This window comes from Podarcis gaigeae (assembly GCF_964106915.1).
Source record: "Podarcis gaigeae genome assembly, chromosome: 14".
Taxonomy (NCBI): domain Eukaryota; kingdom Metazoa; phylum Chordata; class Lepidosauria; order Squamata; family Lacertidae; genus Podarcis; species Podarcis gaigeae.
The window spans coordinates 18090136-18110819 of record NC_139690.1 but is presented as its reverse complement, the minus strand read 5'-3'; the positions used below and the strand labels follow the sequence as shown (position 1 = coordinate 18110819).

Sequence of the window (20684 nt, the reverse complement as noted above, 5' to 3'; positions counted from 1 at the left end):
CGGCTAGAGGTTGATAAGCCAGGGTTATCTGTGGGGTACACACAGTGGCTGAGTTTGTGCTGGTGCGGGGAGGCAGCCGCAGTGCCATCACAGCTAAGAAGATGACCACTGTATGTATCTCATCTACATTTGCACTCTGCTTAGGAACCGTACCTGTTGCACTGCGTTCTCATGTGGACTCACTGTTTCAGTTTGCGAGTTGGATCAAGACCGTGAGTGTAGGAGGAGTGACAATCTTTACCTTCCCAGGTGAGCGATGGGGAAGGGACTTAGCAGGTGAGAGAGTCGGGAAGGAAGGCTGACATTCAAGGGATGTAAGTTAACTGTGGTGAATCTATGCAGACTGGTTTTTTGAAACGGAGATCTCCCCCCCCCCCTTTTTGGCCTTATATACTGCTGTTTTATTTCTGCGCTAAGCTTGATCCTCGCACCTGTTTAGTTTCAAGCTGTTAAAACAGTCTATTGATTTGTACAAAGTTGCTTGCACAGGTTGATTTTTTAATGATATATTTAAAGACTGACATTATGGGTTATTTGTAATGGTTCCTAACATGATTTCTGAATTGTGGTTGTCCTTTGTGCGGTGTAGTGTGAGCTGCTTCGGGCACACGTGTGTGCGTGCGTGTGTGTTTGTGTATTGACAGCATACATTTAAAGCACTACGACACCACTTTAAATGTATGGTGTGAAAGAACCAAGGCCAGAGCAGGGAATGATTTAGAGAAGCAGTGGGTAGCCTCCCCTGTGTATCTGTATTTTGGGTCCACAGGATCCTTCATTGATTTCATTCTTTCATCTCCTGCACTACACTAAGAGCTATTTACTTATTACATTTCTGACCTTTCACGATGGTGTACATGGTTTCCCCCCCCCTACCAGTCATCAGCACAACAACCCTGTGAGGTAGGCTAGGTTAAAGAGAAGTGTTCAGTTCAAATATCCCCCAATGATTTTATGGCTGGGTATGGAGATATGGATTTTGCTTTCTCCCGGGCCTAGTCTGAAACTCTAGCTGTTACACAGGAGTTTTCTTGTGGCATATAAAATGCAGAACTAGCACCTTATTATATATTACTCTCTAATTCTAGATGGGTGGAAGCCGGCTGTAGTTATTAAGTGTAGCATGGGGAAATAGACTCTGCATATGCTCAGAGGAATTCTCTTCTAATGTAGCTTTTAAACTCCTAGGACTTGATCCTGTCATTAAAAGCCACCATTTTATTTTATTTTTTATATATAATTTTTATTAATGTTTTTTGTTTTACAATATAGAATACTCATTTAAACATCAAAATATCAATGACTTCTTCTCTTTCCATAGTTCTTTTTACATATCATAAATCCCTGCATATTTTACATAAACTAAACCATTCAGTATTCCATTACAGTGGTACCTCGGGTTACATACGCTTCAGGTTACAGACTCCGCTAACCCAGAAATAGTACCTCGGGTTAAGAACTTTGCTTCAGGATGAGAACAGAAATCGTGCTCCGGCGGTGCGGAAGCAGCAGGAGGCCCCATTAGCTAAAGTGGTGCTTCAGGTTAAGAACAGTTTCAGGTTAAGAACGGACCTCCGGAACGAACCTCCAAGTACTTAACCCGAAGTACCACTGTATTACGTCCATCAAAACTTATTTACACTGTTGAATTTATCTTAATGCTGCCAGCGTTTTCAAGTCTACACAATCCCCCCCCCCATATTCAATAAACATTTTCCAGTCTTCTCTAAAAGTACCGTATGTTCTTCTTCTTCTCTTATTCTATATGTTAAGTCCGCAAGCTGTGTATATTCCATCATTTTAAAACCTTACCTCTTGCTGCTCTCAGCAATGAAGCTGAACGTTCGAAGATTCAGGACAGATCAAAAAACGTACTTCTTCATGCAGTGCATAGTTGAACTGTGGAACTCTGTCCCACTGGAGGCAGTGATGACCACTAACTTAAAGGTAAAGGGACCCCTGACCATTAGGTCCAATCACAGAAGACTCTGGGGTTGTGGCACTCTTCTCGCTTTATTGGCCGAGGGAGCCGGCATACAGCTTTTGGGTCATGTGGCCAGCATGACTAAGCCACTTCTGGTGAACCAGAGCAGTGCACGGAAATGCTGTTTACCTTCCCGCTGGAGTGGTACCTATTTAGCTACTTGCACTTTGACGTGCTTTCGAACTGCTAGGTGGGCAGGAGCAGGGACCGAGCAAGGGGAGCTCACCCCGTCGCGGGGATTCGAACCGCCAACCTTCTGATCGGCAAGTCCTAGGCTCTGTGGTTTAAGCCACAGTGCCACCCACATCCCCACCACTAACTTAGATGGCTTTAAAATGGCTTTAAAAGAGGATGAGTCAGATTCATGAAGGTCATGACCCATGATGGCTATGCTTGGTCTTCCCCAGGAGGCAAGGTTGCTCTTGTGCTTGAGTCCTCCGTGCTGGTTTCCCACAGGCATCTGGTTAGCATCTGTGAGAACAAGATGCTGGACTAGATGGGCCATTCAGCAGGCTCATTTTATCTTCTTCTGGCCTCTTGGTTTTCCTCCAACTCACAGCAGGCCTTGCTGCCCTTCCCTTTCACCTCTTCTCTCCTCCCGTTTTCTTTCCTAACCTCCTAAGGAACACAGAAGGCCATTCCAGAATTGCCTGCAGCTGTCTCTATGGGGATGGCATGTAAACCGTCTGGCTTGGTCACTGAGAGTAAAAAACCCCCAACTGCCACTGGGGCACTGCGGTGTACATTGTTAGCCGTTATCTAACCTTATACTCACCATTAGAACTACTAATGCAGGTTTTTAAGTTGCCGTTCACCTGGGGGCAAGATGTAATTGACTCCTGGGCAATCGTTCTCAAGTAGCAAGTTGCACAGTGATGTTTTGCTTTATATTTTTGTTACTTATTTTATTTTATTTTAAATGCATTATCTGCCCTTTACCACCAGGTCCCAGGGCAAGTTACAACAGTTTAAGATTAAGAAGTTAAAACAAATTACAGTAACAGGGGAAAGTGCATCCCCCCCAAAAAAAACCCACACACGTCTCAGGTATCAAAGGCCAAAGTAAAGAGATGTGTCCTCAGCATTTGCCAAAAGCAGTAAAACAGGTAAAAATGTAAAGTCCAGTCAAAGGCGACTGTGGGGTGCAGAGCTCGTCTCGCTTTCAGGCCGAGGGAGCCAGCGTTTGTCCACAGACAGCTTTCTGGGTCATGTGGCCAGCATGACTAAACTGCTTCTGGTGCAACGGAACACCATGACGGAAACCAGAGTGCACAGAAACACCGTTTACCTTCCCGCCAGAGCAGTACCTATTTATCTACTTGCGTTGGTGTGCTTTCAAACTGTTAGGTTGGCAGGAGCTGGGACAAAGCAATGGGAGCTCACCCTGTTGTGGGATTCAAACCGCCGACCTTTTGATCAGCAAGCCCAAGAGGCTTGGTGGTTTAGACCACAGCGCCACCCCTGCAAGTGTCCTGGAAAAACTGGGACAGCCTGTTCCCCCCCCCCCTTCAGAGCACAGCGGTCCCAAAGAAAGTGCTTTTTCAGGGCCACAATCTTGTGCTTTTTCGGGGTCACCTGCCTGTCTCCTTACTTACATCCAGTCCAGGGATCCAGTCCTCTTTAGACGTAGTGTCGCCAATGTCATTTTGGATCTCTGCAGAGGCTAAAGTAGAAGTATTTGCCTCTTCCTGTCATTGGCTCTGACTCCAACTACCCCTGGGGTTTTTGTCTCTCTCTCCCCCACCCCATGAGTCTCTATGGGCACCAGACTTCTTTTATCCCATTTGGGACTCATGTAGCTCTGGCAGGGATCTTGCTCTGCCTCTGTTTTGCATCGGTCACCATCCAGCTGTGGCCGATTAGAATTGTAACCCAAAACATCTGTAGGGTGGCAGAGATCGAGTTAAGCAAATACTTTTTTTCCACTGGAAGGAAAGCAAAGAGTCTTTCTTTCCTTGTTTGCACCCATTATGGGAACCAAATAACGTCTTTTCCACTGAAGCAATAGACTCTCTCACCTTGCCTTATTTTCCACCATTTCTCACCTTATCGGTCTTTGGGATCAGAACTTTGTGGGCAGTCTTCCAAACCATGAAGTTGCCTGCATGGTCCAGTGGTTCTCCTCTAGTCTAAACACAACCTCTCTCCCATTTCTCACCCCACTGTGAGGATCACAGTTGGCTGCTAAAAGTCATGGCCCAACTGCGCTGGCTGCCAATTAGTTTCCGGGTCCAATTCAAAGGGCTGGTTTTGAACTATAAAGCCTTAAATGGCTCAGGACCGCAATACCTCAAGAACTGCCTCTCCTCACGTGAACTGACCTGGACCCTGCAATCATCATTCACATGTGACCCCTCCACAAGAGGTCTGGAGGGTGTCAACACGAGAACAGGCTTTTCTGCAGTGACTCCCCGTTTGTGGAATGCTCTCCCCAAGGAGGTTTGGCTGGCGCCTTCATGATACACCTTTAGGTGCCAGGCAAAAATGCTCCTCTTATTTTAAATGTGTTTATGGGAGTGGTTGGAGGGAGAGGGTTATTGGTCTGTGTTTGCTGTTGTTTTGTTCTTTTTATCATCTTTTAATTTTATGTTGTGAATTGCCCTGAGATCTTCGGAGGATGGATGGTATACACATTTAATTAATAATAATATTTCCAGTCATCAACTAAGACACAGAAGGGGAACCTACGCCCATGTAGATATTTGTCGGACTACAACTCCCATTATCCCAGGCCATTGGTAATGATGAGTCCAACAATGTCTGGAGGGCCACAGGTTCACCGCCATTACTTGCAACACTATCTTCAGATGCTTTGTTTTCTTCCCAACAACCTATGGGGAAACCCAGCCAGATGGGTGGGGGGGAAGAAGAAGAAGAAGAAGAAGAAGAAGTCACAATATGTTTGCACAGGCTTGTAGAGTGGTTAGACAATGTCAGCCATTTTATCAAGCATTCCCTCTGATTTCCTTACAGGGTAGTTATATAATGCCGTGTCAAGCAGGTGTTATCCCACATTTTCCCTGTCACTTTCCTTATTGCAAAAAGTCTTGATTTGTGGGGTGGGGAGAAGCATGTTTGCTGTGCATGTTGCGGAAGCATCCTACAACCCCTATCTCTGTGAGTCGAGGACCCAAAACCCGCGTAGTGGTAAATAAGACAAAAGGACACATGTATTTTAGGTTAATGGGCTAAAAAAGGCCACAGCTTTTTTGATTACAGCATGTGAGTGGTATTGGCTTAGGCATTGGATCAAACAACCTATATATGACCCCACCCAGGGGTCATTTGAAGGTTAACAACCAGTGGAAGGAGCTTGTTGATGCAAATACAACTGGAAGCTTCCCCTGGTGTCACCGGGAGTCGTGCCATGGCCCTAGCCACCAGCAAGGCATCGGACAGGATCCACGACCGCCAGATTCCTTTAACGGAATACCCAACAAGGGGAGGGGTAGGTGATGGCCACACCCTGCCCACCAACACACGATACATATTTCAATGCCTAACCGCCAATGCCAGAAAAGTTGTGCCGATTTGCTACGAGGTAGGCGAAAAACCGGGTGGCGCTGTGGGTAAAACCTCAGCGCCTAGGACTTGCCGATCGCATGGTCGGCGGTTCGAATCCCCACGGCGGGGTGAGCTCCCGTCTTTCGGTCCCAGCTCCTGCCCACCTAGTAGTTCGAAAGCACCCCTAAGTGCAAGTAGATAAATAGGTACCGCTTTATAGCGGGAAGATAAACGGCGTTTCCGTGTGCTGTGCTGGTGCTGGCTCGCCAGAGCAGCTTCGTCACGCTGGCCACGTGACCCGGAAGTGTCTCTGGACAGCGCTGGCCCCCGGCCTCCTAAGTGAGATGGGCGCACAACCCTAGAGTCGGACACAACTGGCCCGTACGGGCAGGGGTACCTTTACCTTTAGGCAAAAAACCAAGAGGCTGGTGCCACTTTGCCAAATGGATAAAAATTCCTACCAGGCCCCCTGGTCAGCCAGGGCAGCCAACCAAAGTCCATAGCAAGGTCAAGAGCATAAAGATGACCTAGAGGGAGGGAGGCGGGTGTTCCGACGTCTCCGTGAAGCAGAATGTGGCGTGGGGGCTGCAGCGGCCGCTTGAATGCAGCTAAACCCCGCCCCCAGGCCAACCCTAGTGGCTGGCCTGATGGGGGCGGCACGGCAGCCGGGAAATGACACTGGGGGCCGAACACGCCCCCCTGCCGATGCAGGAACGGTTCCCGCTCATAACACTTCCCCTCTGGGAAGAGAAGAGGCTTTCCCGGTTGTCAGCCATTGTTGGCTAGTGTTGACGGGAGTTGGATTACAACAACATCCAGAAGGCCACAGGGTCCTCCATCCCTAAGGGAATGTCTAAGGGAAAGACAAATGCTGCTGGAAAAGGTTGAAAGAGAACAGCTGAAATTTGAAATGGTTACAAGGAGATCCTGGTAGAATGAATGGAAGTCTGGGCAACATGAAAGGACAGTCATCTAAGGGACAAGTGGTTTGTTTTTCCTGTACGCCGTGTTTTGAAACACATCTTGACATTGTTTTCATTTGAAAGCATTGTATCACCAAGGAATGGGACAATGCAAATGCCAATCAAGGTTAAAGGAAAACATGTTGCTCACTGCTTCACTTGTAAGGAAGAGGAAAAAACCCAGGGCTGTCTCTAGACCACATGGTTCCCCGGGCGAGGATAGCCTTTGCCACTCCCTTCTCTTTGTTCAACTTTTGAATAGCTTCTTTTTCATTTCCTTGGCATCCCAGTTCATGGCTTTTGCAGATGATTGGCTTGCAGGACTTTGCCCTGTCATCAACCACTATCAAGTTCAGGGCCAGATTTAGGTTTGATGAGGCCCTAAGCCAGTGGTCAGCAAACTTTTTCAGCAGGGGGCCAGTCCACTGTCCCTCAGACCTTGTGGGGGGCTGGACTATATATTTATTTTTTGAGGGGGGGAATATGAACAAATTCCTATGCCCCACAAATAACCCAGAGATGCATTTTAAATAAAAGCACACATTCTACTCATGTCAAAACACCGGGCAGGCCCCACAATAACCCAGAGATGTGTTTTAAATAAAAGGACACATTCTACTCATGTAAAAACACACTGATTCCCGGAACGTCCATGGGCCGGATTTAGAAGGCGATTGGCCCGGATCCATGCCCTCAGCTACTGAAGGTAATGGGGCCCTTTCTACGTCCAGCTGTCCTTTGTCAACAACAAATTGTCACTGTTTTTTGTGCTGAATATATGCTATATGGTAATTTATGGACCTAGTAGCTATCTAAAGCCATTTGCACATAGCAAGGAGGAGCTTACACAACACAAAACACTGTTGCTGCATGTAGGTTTTATTTTATTTGTTTTTTATCTTATATTTTGGAAATGTGCATCCATTTTTTCCCCTTTAAATTTTTTGGGGGGCCCCAAGAGAGTGGGGCCTAAGATATAGCTTGTTTAGCTTATATGTAAATCTGGCACTGATCAAGTTGTATCCCTGGATATAAACATAATCTCTCTCACACACACCCACACCCACACCCACACCCATACACCCACACACCTTTATTCTTGAATGGACAAGTGTCAGCCTTTCCACGAATTGAAAGCAAGTTTGTGGGGCAGCAGGTCATAAAAAGATATTCTCTGTGGTGGCCCCTGATATGTGGAATAATCTCCTTTCCAAGGTTTTTCTCACCCTGTTGTACACGTTTCATTGCATACCCTCCAACATTCCTCAGATGAAAATAGGGACATTTCTCAGTCTCCCCAACTGACTCTTCTCGACCTTCCCCCCATTTTTCTCTCCTCCCCGCCCCTTACAGAGCATTTCCTATCCGAAGAAGGGTAAGTGTCACCACCACAACACCAATGGGACAAAGCACACAGGCCCTCCACCATCCTGAGAAAACCCATTAATCCCATTTTAAAAAAATATTTTATTCTTCGGTAGATTTGCAAAAAGAAAAGCATACACCAATAAATATTTTCTGTAGAAAGGGGCAATATTTTTTTTTTTTTAGAAAGGTTAGACACGGAGGCACAAAAAGTTTTTTCAAAAAATCAAGACTGCTTGAGCTTCACTCCACTCCCCCTTTCTTCCTGCCCTCTGCCTGCCCCTCAGAGCTGGTGTATTACATGGGGCTGGGTCTCAGTTACCACTGTTAGAATTCCTGCTCCATGACTGCAGTCATGGGATTTTTATCTATCACATGACAGTATATGTTTTGACTCCACAGAGTGGGAAGTGACAGAGACAGGATGTTTATGTTACTGTGTTCCATGAAGTGGGACTATTGTCCTTTGTTCTTTTCTCTTTGCTGTCTGATGCTGGAGAGAGAGAGAGCCATGTTGCAGTGCTCCATGTGTGTTTATATGTAAATAAAGTAGATTAGCCAAAATGCTGAGTTACTGAGGTCTGTTACACATTATGTGCATACTCGGCGGATCCCTAAGTGTGCCGATGTCAGTTGGCATTGTTCGCTGTGCTGTTCGGGCTGAAGAAAGCTTTTGAAGTTCCCAAACGATTGACCAGAAGGGAGAGAACATGCCAGTCGGACATGTGTCTCTGCCAGGGTCCTACTCAAGTGTAGGCCAAACTCCTGGCAACCACAGCCTCTTCTCTGCCTGCTGCTGCTCTCGAGCAGCCACTACAAGCTGCCCAAGGAAGCAGGCTGGCAGCAGCCATGGAGAGGCATCGGGATGTTTGTTCACAGTTGGCACTGCCACCACCGCCATCACTTGGGACAAGTGCTGGCTCATCCTCCCCCGAGCTCGGCAGCAGTGGCACTGGCGGGGGATAAAATCAGAAGCTGGGGTGGCTTTCATAATTCCGGGACTGTCCCTGGAAATCTGGACACTTGGAGGGTATGGCAGGGCACCTCACACCCAGGAGTGAACTGCACCTGTCTACCAGCTCCATCTGGTACACAGGCTGAGATCCTACCTGCCCATGGACTGTCTCGCCAGAGTGGTGCATGCTCTGGTTATCTCCTGCTTGGACTACTGCATTGCGCTCTACATGGGGCTACCTTTGAAGGTGACCTGGTAACTACAATTAACAATTAATGATATGCTTCATATTGTTTGCAATGTGCGGTCTTTAAACAAAACTTAGAAATGTGATTTCTATTTAAAAAAACAACAACCATGCTTATAAATGATAACAACACCCAGAGTTCTTCCCACTGTGTAAAAATGATATAAAAAGTAGAGTATAAAAAGTAGCAAAGTGCAAGGGAGATATGACCATTTCCACCCACCTCTGTCCTCTGATAAGGCAAGTGAAGGAGGTCACTCTGGTATCAATTTCAGTTTCAGGAGAATGGGATGTTGTTTGGTGGTTTGAATACAATGGCACATCAGTTCAGGGAGCGCAAATGTTGCAGGTTTCCATTCACTTCAGGCAATGCCAAGAAAGGTTTCAAGAGCATATCACTCTTACAGCTTGTAGCATTACATTCTCGACTGCCAGCCTTTGGCAAACCCCCCAAAATTAAATGTACGATTTTGATTTTTCTCCATGGCAAAACGATGCCCCATCACTGACATCTTCAGCAAGGAGTTTTCCTGCAGAAAGAATACTTTTCATTGTGTTTATATCCTACTTTTTCCTCCAAGGAGCTGAAGGTATTGTACATGGTTCCTTATGCATTTTATTTAATGAGACTCAGCTAATTCAATGAGACATAACACGGCCTGAGGACCAAGCTTCATGAATGATAACGGTCTGAGAAATCACACTCTCTGTTCTCTAGACTTCCCAGCATAATTGTGCTTATTAGGGAAGATGGCCTACAAAAAAATGTGTATGTTAGGTGTTATTTACAATAAAGTGCTGGTGAATTTTCAGAAAGCATTAAAAAACAACAACACAAGGGAACATTCTTTCATATGTGGTGGACCTGTAAAAGGGTAAAAGAGCATTGGGGGTAAATCCATAATGAATTGAAAAAAATGTTTAAAAGTACTTCCCCCCCAAAAAACAGAGTCCATTGGGTTGGGGATAATTCAGATCGAAATTCCCAGGTGTCAAAAAAGGTTATTTGTATATGCCACTACTGTGGCTGGTGTTTTGTTAGCCCCAAAATGGAAAATGAGTGAGGTCCCAACTAAAGAAGAATGGCAACTTAAACTGATGGAATATGCACAGCTTGCAGATCTATCTTATAGAATAAGAGAACAAGAAGAACATGTGTTTAAAGAAGACTGGAAAATGTTTGTTGAATATATGGGGGGGGAATCGTGTACACTTGAAAATGTTGGCAGCATTAAGATAAATTCAACAGTTTTGGTGGATGTAATCATGGAATACTGAATGCTTTCGTTTATGTAAAATATGCAGGAATTTATGATATGTAAAATGAACCATGGAAAGAGAAGAAGGGAAGTCACTGATATTTTAAGATTGTTTAATTGAATATTCTAAATTGTAAAACAGAAAACACACACACACGTAAACTGCAAACTGATGTGGAAATGCAGAGAACTGAAGATTGGAAAAATGAGAAACCGTAATTTAGAGCTGATAGCGTCAAAGCCTTGGGGTTGGAAGCTGATCTGATTGGGTCACCCATCCCTACTTGCCAGCTTAGATACATGCTAACGCTGGACTCCCGGGTGACGAGAGCGCGCAAAAAGGTGACGCTCGCAGCAAGCAGCATTGCTGACGAAGGAGTGAAGGAAGGAGACTGCAAAGAGCAAGGGAGGAACGAAAGAGCCACAGCAACTTGCCTGGAGCAGGACAACCCAGTTGGATCAGCTTCCAACCCCAAGGCTTTGACGTTATCAGCTCTTAACCTGGTGGTTGTCAACCGACAGATTTTTATGGATCGTATCTTTCCATCAGAAGTCAGTTAGAAAACTCCGCTAGGCTCTTTTGTTGTTTTCTGTTCTCTTGCCACTGCTGATAAGGCAGGTTGTGACTTCACCTTTCCTACATGTTCCTTTCAGGTTGCTTCGACAGGTCCATTCTGGCATGGGCCACTCAAACACCTGTCAGAACACAGGGAGCCCATCTTGCACCATGGCTGGCCATTGGTCCATCTAAGTCAATCAATCAAATATTTATTACGGTCATAGAACAGCATAAGTAGGGTGGGGTACAATCATGTGTAAAATGTTTTGGAAAGCTAAAAAAGTATTAAAACAGAAGGTATATCTAAAAGGGGATGCGGGTGGTGCTGTGGGCTAAACCACAGAGCCTAGGACTTGCCGATCAGAAGGTCGGCGGTTCGAATCCCCACAACCAGGTGAGCTCCCATTGTTCGGTCCCTGCTCCTGCCAACCTAGCAGTTCGAAAGCATGTCAAAGTGCAAGTAGATAAATAGGTACCGCTCTGGCGGGAAGGTAAACGGTGTTTCCGCACGCTGCTCTGGTTTGCCAGAAGCGGCTTAGTCATGCTGGCCACATGACCCAGAAGCTGTACACCAGCTCCCTCGGCCAATAAAGCGAGATGAGTGCCGCAACCCCAGAGTCGGCCACGACTGGACCTAATGGTCAGGGGTCCCTTTACCTTTACCTATATCTATATCTAAAAGACTATAGGAAGAATCTAAAAGAATCTAAAAGAAGGGTTAGAAAGAAGAAGAAGAAGAGTTTGGATTTGATATCCCGCTTTATCACTACCCGAAGGAGTCTCAAAGCGGCTAACATTCTCCTTTCTCTTCCTCCCCTCAACAAACACTCTGTGAGGTGAGTGGGGCTGAGAGACTTCAGAGAAGTGTGACTAGCCCAAGGTCACCCTGCAACTCTTGCCACATTAAACGGATATGAAAGAGCATAAAAGGTTAGTATATAAAAGACTACAACTATCAGTGCAGAGAGCACTCTGATGTGAGTGTTCATTCAATCTAGTTTGTGGCACAGGTCATCACCCGACGAATTTTGAATGCTGCTGTGCAGAATCTGGCAGCATTGTACGTTGTAGCAGGATTGGTATCTGACAGCAGCAGGGAGGTAGAAAATAAAGTTGTCCTGTGCGCCCTTGGTACTTGTGGAGTAGTGGGGAGATGAGGCTAATATGAATGTCTCCATAGTATAGGCACTGGAGAAGCACACGCTCTATTGTTTCCATCTGACCAGAGTCACAGGGGCATTCTGTCTCCGAGTAAGCAATCTTCCTGTATCGACCTACAATGACAGCTGAGGGGAGGGCGTGACATCATGCCGGGGTAAAAGCCCTCCAGAGCTTAGGGACTTTGAGTTTAGCTAGATATGCCATGGGGGAGGCAGAGCACCTGGTGGATTCACTGGCAATTAAAGGTCGGGTCCGGGCTTAATCCAATTGGTGCTCTGTGTCTGCTACATGTTGTTCAATGAGTCCATCTATCTCAGTATTACCTGCACTGACTGGCAGAGGCTCTCCAGGGTTTCAGGCTGGATTCTCTCCCTAGCCCTACCAAGAGCCAGTGTGGTGTAGTGGTTAAGAGCGGTGAACTCGTAATCTGGTGAACCGGGTTCGCTTTCCCGCTCTTCCACATGCAGCTGCTGGGTGACCTTGGGCCAGTCACACTTCTCTGAAGTCTCTCAGCCCCGCTCACCTCACAGAGTGTTTGTTGTGGGGAAGGAAGGGGAAGGAGAATGTTAGCCGTTTTGAGACTCCCTAGGGTAGTGATAAAGTGGGATATCAAATCCAAACTCTTCTTCTACCAGGAGATTGAACCTTGGACTTTCTGTATGCAGAGCATGTGCTCTCTCACTGAACTACGGCTCTTTCTGAGTCATCGAGTGGCCATCAAGTAAGCATCCTTCTGAAAGCAGCTAGTCTAATGCTCGAGGCTGGTGATTTCATTCTGGTTTCCTCTTATCTGTTAGTACCAGGTTCTGAAGGCCACTGGCTATTGCTGTTTTCATGTTACATTTCAGCTTCATTGGATTTCTGTGTTATAAACTCATTTGGTTATCTGCCGTAATGAAAGCCAGTGTAGTAATTTAAAAATAAATAAATGTGCATGGATGATCCAGGAAGAGTTCTACAGTGGAACCTTGGTTGTCAAACAGCTTGGCTCCTGAACAAATTGGCTCCCAAATGTCGCAAACCCAGATGTGTTCCGGTTTGCAAACGTTTTCTGAAAGCCGAACGTCCGATGCAGCTTCTAATTGAGTGCAAGAAGCTCCTGCACCCAATCAGAAGTCAAGCCTTGGTTTTCGATTGGTTCTGGGAGTCGAATGGACTCCCGGAACGGATTACGTTCGACCACTGTATTTATCTTTGACATAATCAAGAGGGTATAGGATGAAAGTTGCCTTCTAATAATAATATAAATAGTCCACCTGTCCAGCCATGCACAGCTATACTCACCTCTATCCAGAAGTCTGTTTCAAAAACTTATCTTCTCTCATTCGTTGCTCTGAATATACAAGTTCCTTCCTTAAATCTCACCTCTTCGCCAGCTCCCTGTCCATTCTGAGATCATTGCAAAACTCCTTATCCTGACCTTTAATACTCCCCTCCCTGTTTTATCTCTGGTCCCATATCATTATGTATCTCTGGTCAGCAGGAAATGCAGCCCCACCTACCCCTGATCTACATGATGCCACCTCTGAAAAGGCTCTCCCCTTAGTCACTACCCATCCCATTCCTCTATCACATAGGTAGAATCCGCTACCCCACTATGGCTACTAACTTTAGGTGGCTTCAACTATTACTGAGAAAAAACAGCCGTTCATAAGAACTTACATGTTTCATCTCCCATTGACTCAGACAACTTTGTGGCAGGGTTACCTCCATTCATCAACATGATCTCTGTGGACGCTATCAGTTGTGCTGATATATTCCTTTCCCTTATATTAATCTGTAATTGGCAGACAGGGTTTTTGTTGTTGTTGTTAATGATGATGCCTTCTTTCTTATTGACCACACAATTATGAAAACTCAATAAAAACTTTATTAAGTGCGACAGATTATCTTTCAGAAAGGAGAGGACAGCTGATAGGGTGAAAATTTTATTTGTCAAGACGAGGGGCTCCAGGTATTTCTTTTCTTCATTTCTGGCCATTGGCTATGTTGGCTGGGGCTGATGACAGTTGGAGTCCAACAACATCTAGGGAGCCACAAATTCCCCACTCCAAAGCTCTAAGAAGAAGAGTTTGGATTTGATATCCCGCTTTATCACTACCCGAAGGAGTCTCGAAGCGGCTAACATTCTCCTTCCCCTTCCCTCCCCACAACAAACACTCTGTGAGGTGAGTAGGGCTGAGAGACTTCAAAGAAGTGTGACTAGCCCAAGGTCACCCAGCAGCTGCATGTGGAGGAGCGGGGAATCGAACCCGGTTCACCAGATTATGAGTCCACCGCTCTTAACCACTATACCACACTGGCTCTCTAAGGAAGAAACTGTACCAGTATTTCTAATTTGCTAAACAGTTATCAAAAAACAGCATAAAAGATAGATACTTAGAAATTGCCTTTGCATCCCAGGAGCGCAGAACTGCATAGCTGACCCCACCCCACCCCATTTTGCCCTCACAACAATCCTTTAGGCTGATAGCTAGTGATTGCTCCAAGATCACCCAGGAGCTCCATAGCTGAGTGAAAATTTTAAGCCAGATCTTCCCAGCCTTAGTCCACAACTGCTACATGTGTATTGGGGTGATTTTAAAAATAAATAAACTAGTGACTTGTTTTTAGAAAATGCAACTCTAAAAGGTTTAAAGGTTCAATTTCCAGTGATGAAACTCCCATTTCATGTGTTGCTGGATTTATGTCCCACTACGTTCAATGCTTTTGAAATATGGTGCTGGAAGAGACTCTTGAGAGTCCCATGGACTGCAAGAAGATCAAACCTCTCCATTCTGAAGGAAATCAGCCCTGAGTGCTCACTGGAAGGACAGATTGTGAAGCTGAGGCTCCAGTACTTTGGCCACCTCATGAGAAGAGAAGACTCCCTGGAGAAGACCCTGATGTTGGGAAAGATGGAGGGCACAAGGAGAAGGGGGCGACAGAGGACGAGATGGTTGGATAGTGTTTTCGAGGTTACCAGCATGAGTCTGACCAAACTGCGGGAGGCAGTGGAGGACAGGAGTGCCTGGCGTTCTCTGGTCCATGGGGTCACGAAGAGTCGGACACGACTAAACAACAACAACAACATGTTCAATGGGACTGTCAGTCTCACGCAAGTGTTGAAAGCCAGTGTTATAAGAAAAAACTGCTCCCTTTCCCTTATGAGGTATCCAAGAGCCTGTATAGTCCTTAAGTGAGTTTCCTATTGGTAGGAGAAAATAACAGAGGCCTACCAGAGTATATTGAGAAGCAAAGCAGCTAGTAAGCCTGATATTTATTGCAATAGAAAAGAACTGTTGCAACAGGGTCCCCACTCCCCACACACAGGAGGGAGGACAGAATCCAGAAAGAATGGTGCACAAGCCCTTATATAGACTTTTGAAATTGCCCACCCTGTAGCTCAAGACCACCTGCAAAACATCATACATACATCACAGAAGGAGGCAGTGTACAGCAGAAATATATCACAGGAGGCAGCCTACAGCAGAAATCCTGTCTGCCAGGATACCTGATAATGGTCACTGATTGCTTTACCTGTTCTGTGATGGTAAATACTTTAGTTCCTGAATCCAGATCACAGGCTCACCCTATTCATACACAAATACGCCCTTTAAGGCAGGATTTGCAAGCATAAGACAATGCGAAGGCTTTCCCCATTTTCCTCCCTTACTGCAGAGGAATATTTGAGGTCATTGGGAGAGTCAACATGGCTTCAGGATTGCTCTCCTGTTCTATTTCAGACACATGGTTTATATATGTATGTGTTTGCCTTGTACATTTCTGAATGTTTAATTTATATTTGAGACCTTAGAATTCTTATAACACCAGTGTGGCATAGTGGTTGGAGTGTTGGACTAGGACCTAGGTGACCAGGGTTCAAATGCCCACTCGGCCATGAAGCTCACCAGGGTGAGCTTAGGCAAATATCTCACCCTCAGCCTAGCCTACCTCACAGGGATGTTGTTGAGGATAAAAATGGCAAGGAGAAGTATAAGTATGTAAGCTACCTTGAGCACCTTAGAAGAAAGGTGGGATATAAATCAAATAAAGAATTTATTACAATTAGCATGCAGCCTTACTTGAGTGGAAAATAACCTATCTCTATCAGAACAAGCAGTCATTTCCTTATAGGTGAGCCTATATTGACATCTAGTGGTAAGAAAGAGAAAGAAACAGTAAGGCTTATTATTTGCCTGACAAACTTCTATCGGTTTCATAACCGTCTTAACAGTTCTGGCATTGCTGTTCCCCCGAGATTCCTGGAAATTGATGAGAGATTAGTGAACTGACAGACTAGGACCAAGAAATGGGTTTCACAATAGGAAACACCACCATTTAACTTTAAAACAAAAACAAAACAAAAAATATATTCAGGATGGTTATTATTATCGTTATTTTACTAAGACAAGGGAGAGGGACCCAAAAAGTGGAGGGGGAAAAGAGAAAGATTGTAGAAGACAAGAAGAGATAAATATGCACTGTTCAAAAATTAAAATTTGCTGTTATGTTGTAGGTTCAGGTTATAGGCGAGTCCCTGGTCCAAATAGACGGGAAAATAGACGGGAATCAAAGCTTATCCTACAATGCAACCCCTCCCAGAATTACAATACTAAGCACACTTGTCTGAAAGTAAGTCCAATGGAACTCGGTGGGGCTTTCTCCTGAGTAAACATTTTACAAGACTGCACTGTAATCTGCCAAGGTGGTGCAAGGCCCTCTTTCTCTTTGTCCATTGCAGAGCTGTGTGCAATGAAGATTATAGCACTTTATCTTGGCTTTACTGCCTTATAAGCTAGCAGAGATGCTCCTTTGAATACCAGTAATTGTGTGTTCTGTTTAACAAACTATCACTGTCTTTATTAGGTCAGGGCTCCTTTCCAAGAGCTTATTCTTAACAGACTCAGCTATTACTCCCCACCCACCAGTCACCTCCTTTCCCCTCCAATGCAAACTCTTTAACATTTAAATTCAAAAAAATTCCGCCCACAGTCCAATCTGTGCCTCCCCATAGCCAGCCAATGGGAGCACGCGTCCCAGAGCTATTGGCCAATGAAAGTGAAGCAGGAAGCTGGCATGGGAGAGAAAAACCAAAGAAATATAATGCCTAGAACAGCCTAGAGGCAAAACATTGCCAAGCAAACCGACGACCCAGTAATCTGGAGGGCCAATAACAGGGATAGAAAATTATACAGATCTTCAGTGAGGTTTGCTCCTAGGTAAGCGTGCAACTGGCACAGGCAAAACCCCCTGGGCAGCGGCACTTCCGGCCTAAGAACTGATTTTCCATAGAGAGAAATCCAGAGCGGCAGGATTATTTTTTAGCCGGAAGTTCGGCCTCGACGTCTTCCTAGATGAAGGAATCCGCTCTTCCGCCACTCAAGGAGCTAGCCAATCAGAAGAAGCCGAGCCCTGTCGAGTAAAAGGAAGAGGAGTCCGAAGGAGCTCGCGAGAGCGGGGCGGAGCCTAGGAAGCCACCCGGGCCAATGGCGAGGGAGGCCGCGAGGCGCCTTGAAGCCAATCAGAAGAGCGGAGAGGGGAGCGCGCCAGCAGTTCGACTGAAGGATGCGCGCAGGAGATAATGGCGGCGGCTGCATAAGAAGCAGGGGGCCTGTTTTTATTCTGAAGCCGTGGAGCGGTTGACCCCGAGGGGGCTTAGAGAAGCTAGTGGGGCCCTTTTAAGAATCGAAAATAGCAGTTAACCAAGTGCTCCTTTAGTATTAAGCTGTTATTCTTGTTAAGAGCCCCATATTAGTGAGGGTTGGGGGGAGAAGGTGGCAGTGAGGGGCGTGAGAGGAATTCGCTGGGGAGGTTTGTTAATGCAGGGGGTGGCGGAGGGGCAACAGGGCTTAAATCTTAAGGGAAACGTATTTTGGCGTCCCAGGCGGAATAGAAAACTCAGTTTGGCTACAAGCCTAGCCCTAAGAATGCTTGCTTGGAAGTAAGGTCCCCCAGTTGCCTCTTCAGTGGGGCTAATCTTTCTTAAGGAAGTGTATCCAGGAGCAGCCTTGGGATGCTAAGGCAAGGAGGCTAAGCTGGGTTTCTCATTAGATTGCCGGCTGGTTTACGTAATCTGCTGCATTTTCGTGAGCGCCGCCCTGGGCTGCCGGAACGCAGGCACCATACAAAAAAAAGCACTTTCTGTAGCGTCATGACTTGCTCCTACAATGTGGTTTTCCTGTTGGACACTGCCAGTTCTGAGCGGAAGATTCACCTTCAACTGGGCACCTTGAGGATCTTGAACTACTTGGGCTGCAAGTTTGGCCTAGCTAAAATCCGGTGGGGCTTCAAGTTCTTTGACTCCTCAGGCGCCCGGGGCAGAACTTCGCGAGTGGGCAATTTTCGTGAGCTTGGATCCCGCAGTTGGGAAGAATTTGAGGAGGAGCTGGATGCAAAGTTTGGAAACCAGGACTGCAACCCAAAGTCATCTGGCTCGGTACCCCGAGCCACACTCACTCAGAACATACTGAAAGAATCGTTACTTGACTATCAGTGGGACCGGCCTGAAATTGCTTCTCCATCCAAACCAGTGTTGAGAAACCAGAAAAGCAAGTTAACTGTGACCCTGAACAAACCTCCAGGGAGTTATATTCCTTCTGAGGGCTTCGTGAATGCTATTTTCCTCTTCTCTCCTTGCCCTCATTCCCAGGGGGAGCTGCTGCAATTTGTTTCTGGAAGTCCTACTCATTTGTCTGATGAACTGCTTGCTTCACGTGATCTGACAGAAAAGTTCATCCCTAAGAGAATCCAGGAAATGATGGCTAGCCAGAAAATCTCATTGTATTGGGTGGACACTGCTGACTGGTTCAAGGTAATGTGAGAGAATTAATCATTAGGAATGCTGCATCGCAAATGATTACCCTGCCATCTTATGTGACATGTTGCTAATTGTGTTTGTTTCCCTCTCTTCCCCAAAGAAGCACATGGTGTCAAATGCTGGGCTTGCCATTTTATCCTCTCCCAAACTTGGTAATGTAGGTTAGGCAGAGAGAGAGATTAGTGGTCCCATGGTGATGTTGTGGGCTTTATGCCTCAATTACTATTTGAACCCAGATCTCACTGGTCAGGGTCCAATAATATCTTCTACAACCCATTATGCTGCTCTGGTTTTCACAGATAGTGACACTACAAGGGTGTGCTTGTATAAGTGTGCAGTCCACATTACGAGATGTGCATAGAGCTTCTGTTCATGTGGATTACCCGTTCTCTTCAACAGAGATGACAGCACTTGGCTACATACACAAATACGCATGCACAGAGCTATCTCCTGCTGAACCTCAGACCCATTAGGGTGTGTAGGGAAGCAGGTGGTCTTTCAGATGCTTCCCCTGATTGCCTGGAGGTAACTTTTTAGAAGCCTGCTTTTAATATATATGCCTTGGTTCTTTGCTAAAAACAAAAACAAATCACCAGAGGCAAATGTTCAACCAGCACTGAACAGTTGTTTTCATAGCAATATTTAATAACAAAAATTGCATAATTTAAATTTCTCAGACCATAATATTTCTTTTCTCTCTGCTTGTAGACAGAATACATTTTATCATTAGCCTTTGGTCATCTTACTAATATCACTAACCTGAGCCTTTCTGTTGCCTTCTTTCAGCTTCTTGGAACGTCAGACCACATTGGCTACTGGATGTTGGTTGAACTTATGCGCTTATTGGGGGGCAACATCTTGCCATCTGAAACTTTAATTCAGTGTTTGAGTCACCACTGTACAGGGGGCACCCCTGACTTTCCTATGGAGCCTGTGTCCTCTGGGCAACCATTCACACCATGGACTACAACCCTTCCTTTTGATTCAACTTTGAACTGCCTCTTTACCTCGCCTTCCTCATTGCAAGCGTCCTTCCCTCATGTAGAAGGAGTGTTGTACCTCAAATCTGATGGTAATGAAAGTCTGTTTTGGCAATCACTCGTAGCCGAGTAAGATTGTGTTCCATAAACACGGTTTTAACAGTGAGGCCATAAGTGACAGTGGAGGCCGATTCTGGATCCACACGTCCTTCCACAGTGGGGAGATAGGTTTCTGGGCTGGTGTTGATCACGGTGAGGGTTTGCCAAACGTGCCTTCCTCTTAGCACGTTTTTCCCTTTCATCCTGAGTTTGAGCATCTTCAAAGCCCATGACACCTTTGGTAAAGGCTGTTCTCCAGTTGGAGTGCTCACAGGCCAGTGTTTCCCAGTTGTTGACCACCAGCATGACACTTTCCATTTTTAAGTTTGGAATAGAGTAGTTGCTTTGGAAGATGATAATCAATAATGATGGTAATGAAAGTAACGCCTGGTTATAGCCAGCAAGTACTTCTTTTTCCTTTTCTGTACAGCTCAAGTGCTGTGAAAAGGATACATTATTCCAGCACTGGGTAAGTTGTGGTCCTCCAGATGTTGTTGGATTCCAACTTGCAACAGCCCCAACCAGCATGACAAGTGGCCAGAGATGTGCTGTAGGATCTCCATCCCTGCTTTATTCTTTTAAGTAGTTGTACTTTCAAACTGACCAATTAAATCGTTTCCCAACTGCAGATGTTTCTAAATTCTTCAGCAAACAATTAGGGTAACAATGAACTCTGGAAAGCTGCTGTTTTGAGCCTTAACTTAAATGTGAGATTGTTAATCTTTTAGCTAAAACATGTAGCTTGTTGCTAAGAGCATCCTTATAAGAAGATTGAGAGACAGCAAATGTAATACCTGCATTAGTATTATT

General features: G+C 45.6%; 1 protein-coding gene across 5 annotated transcripts in view; it reads left to right on the top strand.

Moving 5' to 3' along the window:
- TICRR (TOPBP1 interacting checkpoint and replication regulator) overlaps nucleotides 1–20684 on the top strand; it is a 41772-nt gene that overhangs the window by 134 nt on the left and 20954 nt on the right. Inside the window, exons 1-3 of one of the 5 annotated variants that reach the window (XM_083712395.1) lie at nucleotides 2–276; nucleotides 16495–16610; nucleotides 19582–19867. In XM_083712395.1, coding sequence (XP_083568521.1) covers nucleotides 102–276; nucleotides 16495–16610; nucleotides 19582–19867 — 577 coding nt within the window. In that variant the 5' untranslated portion in view covers nucleotides 2–101. Of the gene's footprint in view, nucleotide 1; nucleotides 277–11527; nucleotides 11766–16494; nucleotides 16611–16742; nucleotides 18790–19581; nucleotides 19868–20684 lie in introns of those variants that run through there. The other 4 variants (XM_083712396.1, XM_083712397.1, XM_083712394.1 and 1 more) reach the window with 4 other exon arrangements.